This window comes from Atta colombica, unplaced genomic scaffold (genome assembly GCF_001594045.1).
Source record: "Atta colombica isolate Treedump-2 unplaced genomic scaffold, Acol1.0 scaffold254, whole genome shotgun sequence".
In the NCBI taxonomy this organism is placed as follows: Eukaryota; Metazoa; Arthropoda; class Insecta; order Hymenoptera; family Formicidae; genus Atta; species Atta colombica.
In genome coordinates, this window is record NW_017259353.1 from 1,838,241 (window position 1) to 1,846,016 (window position 7,776).

Genomic DNA, 7,776 nt, shown 5'->3' on the forward strand with positions numbered 1-7,776 from the left:
TTCGATGAAGAGGTTACAGCAGAGTGTGATGATGTGTGTTTCGCAAAATTGAAACTATATTTTATTTCTGATTTCTTATTGCTTATATATATATAATGCAAAAACGCCGTATCATATCTATCGATTATTCCATTAACTTAAATCTTCGATCTTCAATTCGTTCCTATTATTTCACATTTTAGAAAAATGTGAAAAGTGAGAATTTTATTTGACCAAGTGATTATCTTCTTTATTTAGGATATTTGCAAATTTGTATGATTATATATAAATATTTTTCCATATTTCACTGATCTTTTATTTGCCTGAGATTTATCTGACGATTGTGAAAGTTGTCGAAATGTTCAAACAAATTTCTTTCTCTGTTTTTTAAAATCTTATTTGATACTGTTATCAAATAATCACCGAAAATGATTGTTTAGTCGAGACTTACATCATTCACCGCGTTAATCTGATTCCTTTACTACGTAATAAACTATATGTATATATGTATGTTCATGTCAACTTTTTAAATTCTTGGACGTTAATCCAAGCTGGACAGTTACTTTAATTAACTAAATTGTTTCACTCAACCGGTAGGGGATGTTATAAAATAGGGAATTAGGTTGAAAAATAGCGCGAAATAGTAGCAACATCATGTATAATACAAACGAGTACATTAAAAGTAAAAAAACAAATTCAGATGCTAATTACAAAAAGTCACATTTACTGTTTTATCGTGCTTTGTGAGTATTTTATCAATGATATCGTCAATGCATTCGATAGATTGATCGTATAAATGTTATATTAATCAGCAGATGACTAAAACGCAGATGATAAAAACGTTTAATTGTTGCTTTTTCGCTTGCGCGGGTTTCCGCAATGAAAAGTTTCTTTATTGATTGCTTGATAATTAATAGCCATATATATGTACATACATAACGGTAATTTATTTTATAATTTACATTCCTACCGCATGTGAATACATTGTTCGACGAGACTAAGATTGCCATGAAAGGAGAGTAATCTTTAATTATGAAAAAAACATTCTTCGTACCTGGTGAATAGAGGCACGTATTCACTGTATTCATCTCATGTTTTATGATCGCAACATTTGATCGATGTGGCGATGGAATATCAAGTTTGATCGAGTAAGCCCGAATGGTTATACAAGTATAGTGGATAGGCTCGTTAAAAAGTCATTAGGCGTGGTGTGTTATTAATAAAAAAATATGTCTCTGTTTTCGTCAGAAAGTCATCCGGTATAGCTAAATATTTCTAAATCATACGGTGGAATACATAATGAAAGCATGAACATGTCAAGGACAGGAGATTGTGGAAAATAGTTAAAAATAAAAATCGACTTTTCGTTGATAGTGAAGTGAACTTTATTCTTGGAAAGATTGAATCTATTGATGCGAATAATATACGAAAAAAATAGCGAAAATCTAGAAATAATTGTGAAGTCAAATGTAAGATTTTTATTAAATAAAACAGTTTTCGCAGTGTTTCAAGATGTTTATTGGCATTATTATTAAATTGACAGTCAATGTAATTTGTTAATATTATTTCCAAACTTCAGTTTATAATTATTACATCTTATTTTTTAGTTTTTACATATAAATATTCAGCAAAGATTCGCTTTGACCGAAAATAGGATTTTTTTTCTCTTAATTAAATTAATTTGTTCTTATTAATCTAATTTCCACTTATAAATTAAATAAAATAGATTTTTTTAAAATAAAATATAAAAGGAAATGTCGCGCAGGAGAAAAAGAAGTTCTACCGCTTTCTTTCGCGCGGACCAATTCTGACGACATGTCCAAACATATGGCTTCGGTTCGAGCTGCGATACAACGCGGGTACACCTCGCGTATTCTCTGTACACGTACACGCTTAACTTCGCGCGGTAGGGTTACGTAAGATTGAGCCAGCACGTCACGTGCATGCGGTGCGTGTATGCGGAGACAAAAAAAAAATACCGCATGTGCAATCCTAGCGGTCGCGCGTGCGCACCGGTATACGCGCCACAGGACGACGAAGCTGCCTGCCGCTGCGGTTCTATGCATCGCAGCGAGAAGGCAAAAGAAACGATGATTACGAAACGATGAACGTTCTTTTTCTTTTCTTTTTCCTTCGTCTTCACCGTCTAACCCGGCAGTACGGAGTGATGATGCGAAGCATCGGATTAGACTCAGGTACGCTTTTGCGCGCATCGCAGTTGCGAAATATATTTCCAATCGCGCGTCGATAATCGAGCGACGCATCTCGACGAAATCGCTCGAGGTCCTCTTTTGGGAATAACTTTAGGGATCAAGCTAATGGTTCAAGGAAAAAGGAAACAAAAACATATTAATGATATGCGACATGAAACAACATAAAATATGACGGTACTTTGCTTTGTAATTATAATGTAATAATAATTATTAATAATAATTATTAGCATTTATGATAACAATGTTGATTATATTTAATATGATTAATATTGATATTATTATTTTTATAATTTTTTATATGATTAATATTAATAATATGTATTTGAAAATTAAAAGTATTACAATTTATTGCATGTTATTACATCAGGAATAAAATGATTTATGTAAAAAGTGTGTTCAAATCTTCTAATCCTCAAATTCCTTCAAATCTTCTAATAAACTTAAGAAAATAGTTATAAATAATGATATTTTTAAAAAATAATATAACAAGTTAATACTCATAAAAATGTAAATGTGATGTAAATGTCTGTAAACATTTAATGAGTATTCAATATAATAATAAGTATAATGTATATAGCGTTCTGTCGCGATATTTTTTGTCTCTATGAAATTCTTTTATCTTTCTCATTTATCTTAATATCGTCAAAAGTTAACAGAAATTACCTTCACTATTATGACAAAATGAAGGACAACAGCTCAATTATTATTGATAAGATTATTCATATTTGTTGAAATGTCATGTCTGACGCTGTTAGACAAAAGCGTGTATAATAAAATGTATAATAAAATTTGATGACTGACTTTTTGTTCACGTATTCATGAAAATATCTCTAACATAACTGTTATAATTTTTCTTGCAGGTGAAAATCTGGTTCCAAAACAGGAGGAGTAAATACAAGAAGATGATGAAGGCAGCGCAACAAAGTGGGGGTGGCGGTGGTGGTCAGCATGGCAGTCTTCTGGCAGGTGGAACCGCTCTACCCGGAGGACCATCCCCTCAACCCGGTCAACCCGGAAGTCTTATGCAAGGAGGTATATTATTTTACAGTTGCGTAAATAAAATATACACCGATATAAGTTAAACAAAAAGAAATTCATGAAAGAAAAATCTCATCATATATTTAATTAATATTTAAGAAGAGCGCTTTCGATCATTTTACTGTCGATCAATTCAATCGTTCTCACGATATTTTCGCGAACAATTGCACATTTTTAATTGGGTGAATAACGGGCGTTAATTGAATGTCACTGGTGAACGTACGCGATGATTGCGCGCTTGACGGGGCTGCTCCATTATTTTACCGCATCTCCGCCGCAATCTCCACGAACGCCACTTTGCTCCGTAATTACAATACTAATGATCCGACGCAATTTTCGCGGTCTGCGTTTTTTATCACGCCTTTGCCATTGCCCGTATCGCCGACAACGATGATACGCTTGCTTCACCATTGCTCGCTTTCTGCGACTAACGGTAATCTCGAAAATCTGCCTAGTAAGTGATTTATTCGGAAATGTACCACGAAAGACACAGTCAACATAATTAACTTTATCTTGAGAAATTTCTCTTCCTAGGAATGCCACTCTTTCATGATGAAATTTAGTGCGAGCGTCCATGTACTTTCCAATGCACATCATTATGTTTCAAATAATGGTTTCGATATATCATACAAATTTTATCTTTATATTGTGAGCTTTGTTACAGTTTAATTTTTACAATATATTTTTATATTATATTAACATATTGAATTAATTTGTACTCTAATCCTTTTCATGGATTGAATGTTAAAAATTAATAAACATAAATGAATATAAATATGAGTATACTTTATATAATATATATGTTTACTACATCTCGCTAATGAATAACTATAACGTGCTTAAGAATAGTATCAAGGTAACATAAAGTTTCGGAAACGATAAAAATCAGAGCGTTCCCAAACGGCGGAATATCACGAAAACGTGACGTGTATTGTATAATCAGGGATGAACTACATACACCTCCTTTTCTCCGAGCAGACCCTAACTTAGAGACTGCAGAATCGAACGCGCAATCACCGTCTGGAAACTCTTTCCCATCTCGTAGCAGCCACCAGATGCATTATCGCACAATACCGTTCCCTCGCACGATTAATACAATTTGCGACGTTGGTCCCATTCAGGCGTATGCAGCTGTATGTGTAGCAACGCGACGCGGTATAACGACGGCGCGGCGACGACAGTAACGGCCGCGAGATTCGAAGCAATTCTGAAACGGTTCCCGGTTCGCGTTTGTTACAGGGGGCGGAAGTTCTGTGTCGGGCAGCCCGACGACGGGTTACCTCGGCGGCATGGGCGGCGGGGGCGGCGGTCACACCCCCGGGAGCTCGAGCCCCGGAAGCGAGATGTCGCCTCAGCACAACGAGAGCCCACCGGCACCCTCCTGGCCGGGTGAGATGAAGCATCATCCGCATCCACACGCGCCGCCTCATTCCCATCATCATCCGCACACGGCCGGACATCATCCACCGCCACCGCCACCGCCGCCACATCACGCGGGTTACATGCCGCAGTACTCTTGGTATCAGGCAGACCCTAACCCCGGATTACTCACGTAAGTGTTGCTTCTCCGAATCGGAGAATCTTCGTCAATCCAAGCTTGATGCATTGCTTTCGGAAACTAGAGCGAAATTGATGCATCTAAAGTAGTTCTTAACTCTTACAATATCATTATATGTTGAAAACTGATGTTTCCAATATTGTATGTTGAAGAATAGACGTAATTTATATAGACTGCGAATTCCTTGATTTTAGCTTCTGTGCTTCGTTAGAAAGAATTGAGCATATTAGCATCTGTCTTCAACTCAATGTGTGAAAGAGAGAGATATGATTTAAGCTACCTCACTTTTTTTTAACTAATAGTAACAACTTCATAGGAATGCACAATCTATTCTTATTACGTTATGATTAAAAATGTGAATAATCGCAATTGAGTTTGTGATTTGAGATTGAAAATGACATTGAAGTTAAATAGAAAAGTGTTGCTCACAAAGTTCGAAGTGATTGTATGAACTGTGCAATATCTACTTATGCTTCAATTTTTACCTACTACGACGCTATTAAGAAGATAAAATAATTATGAAATGAATCTCGTTCTAAGATATAGAACATCTATCGTGTTTCATGTATCATCGAGAGAACAACGTTCTTTAAGTGTATGCATTTGATAAGCTTTGTAATTGCTATAACTCATCATATCGGCGATTTCTGTGTGAGCATAATTGAATAGTACTTCGATACTCAATCATAGACATTTTCAATTTAAAATTAAAGTGCGACGCGTCAATCAACGCGCTTCAACACAAACTGGTACTGCCAGTCACGTGTCCCCTTGGGACATGTTGCGACGTTTCTCCTATTCACTAAGAACCAGCATGACACGACAAATTTACCTCACTCGCCTTGCCGTAATATTCATTGCGCTGTGATTCCGGAAGCTTCAAAGTTACCGCATATCTCTTTAATAATATATAATGATCGCGAGAACCGACGTGAGATCGAATAGGAAAAATACATTTTGTGCAGCACACATAGATGTAGATATCTATAGATTTATGCTGAAAGATGTAATATACTTGATACTGAACTTAGTTCGAAATTAGTTAATTATTAAAATGTTAGCAGTTCAATTTTTTACTTGTATACACAATATTGATTTGGAAGAAATTTAGACATTCAGGCTTTTGGTTACTCATCACGGATATTCAGATTGATCTTATACAGAATGGAGAAAATAATGAAAATTTTTGAAAGATATATTAAAATAGAAATAAATATTTTTTAATAAAATAATATTTGCGTATACATTTTAATATAGTTTGCAAAAATTTTTCTTTATGTATTTTTCTTTCTTCTGACATCAATCCAAAATGAGGTCCAGGAGCCTTAAAATAGGAGTTCAATTTTGCAAGATGCATATTATATATCACGTTTTCTAATCAAATGATCTGCTTTTTGCAGGGTATGGCCAGCGGTTTAACGAAGATGTCCCTTGAACTGACAATGAGTTTAGGTGTGCCACTTCTTCGTGGCGTTGCGAACGTATCCCAGCGGTCCCGCCCCAAAGTGTGAATATGTGTAGCACCTCTCGCGAGGAAAATTGAATGTTAATATTGTTTCTAATCGTATAATGAAACCCGCATGTCGATCCGTGCGGGCCGTCCGTCGAAGTGAGAGCGATTATGAATAGTGCGACGTCGTGTGTGATACACGTCCCTTAGCAAAATATTAATAATACTAATGAGACGAAAGGAATGCAACCAAGAATGCTAATTGATGATGTTCTCGAAGCTGATGAAGAGGACCGACGCCTGAGTTTCCAGCTAACGTGGATTGTCGACAACGTAACGGGAAATCGGAAGTCATGAACGATCCGTGCATCGAGTGACTCTTGACTGATTAGTGACGTTGTTTTGGTGCGCGCCGTTTTGTGCTGCGAAGATGTTTCCTTCTCGAACCTTCTCTGGAATCATCGTAAGTTGGAGGAAGACAGGAACGACATCGTCGTACGGTGAAGTAAAAAGTAACATTGTAAAAAAGAATGGTAATAATAATGTAACAGCGATTTACGATGTGAAATCGCCGAAAATCTATCCGTGACCGAGTTCTCTGAGAATAACGTTGTTCATTGATGATCTTGAAGTTCGATTTACGAATTGGAGGGTACTTGTAACGCTTCGCGTATGATTGAGTGATTGCCACGACTGTAACGCTTTTCGTGTTTGACAAATAATCGTTGTCGCAAAAATAAGAGAGTCGCGAGGAATCTTTTTTCCTGGAAAATAAAACTTCTCTATATGTCTGTTCGTGTCGACTGTCGTGATTGCGTGCATCGGATCTAATTTGATTACTACGGTTAATTATAATAAGCAGAGAGATTGCCTCCAAGCAATTGTTTTTATTGTGAAAATGTTGTTGTCCGCCGTTTGTCAAGCGTGGAATTGCATACCGAATTTAATCGTTATGGTTAATCAAATAAATGAATTACGCGATACAATTGTTTCCTACGAAAAAGTATTGAATCAACGTTACCATCAATTACTACAATTAGATATTAATTGATTTTATTTCTACATATATATATCAGAAACCTCACATTTACAATGCATCCTATTTTATCTTTTTTTATTTTTTAGTTAAAAAATTTAGTTGTAAAATTTATCTCTTGGTTTTTAACATTGAAATATTTTACAATTTAACTAATTGATAATATTTTTTATTTGTAAAGATTTTAAATATTAAATTTGAGGTTTTTGATTTAGTATTGCCACTATTATTCTTATACATATTTATTCTCAGAATAAAATTGTAAAATTTTGTAAACATTGTTTCTGCTCAGATAATTCTGTTTAATTAAGAACTTACATTGGACGACATTGTTATTGATGAATAAACAAATTAGTATGACAAATAAGAATTATTTTGAGATTTACTTGATTGAAACATAGTATGAATTTGCTTAATTACTTGCATAGTTACATCTTAACGATTACCAAGATTAATGCGACAGTATAATAGTGGCGATGATATCAGGATTTGAAAAATGGAA

At 35.2% G+C, this 7,776-nt stretch overlaps 1 protein-coding gene across 3 annotated transcripts in view; it reads left to right on the forward strand.

Annotated features, from left to right (window-relative positions):
* LOC108689091 (homeotic protein distal-less) overlaps positions 1 to 7,330 on the forward strand; it is an 88,243-nt gene extending 80,913 nt beyond the window's left edge. For 2 of the 3 annotated variants that reach the window (XM_018195710.1, XM_018195711.1), the window contains exons 3-5: positions 3,053 to 3,224; positions 4,470 to 4,782; positions 6,189 to 7,330. In XM_018195710.1, the coding sequence (XP_018051199.1) occupies positions 3,053 to 3,224; positions 4,470 to 4,782; positions 6,189 to 6,207 (504 nt within the window). In that variant the 3' untranslated portion in view covers positions 6,208 to 7,330. Of the gene's footprint in view, positions 1 to 3,052; positions 3,225 to 4,469; positions 4,787 to 6,188 lie in introns of those variants that run through there. The other variant, XM_018195712.1, reaches the window with a different exon arrangement.
* The last annotated feature ends 446 nt before the right edge of the window (positions 7,331 to 7,776 follow it).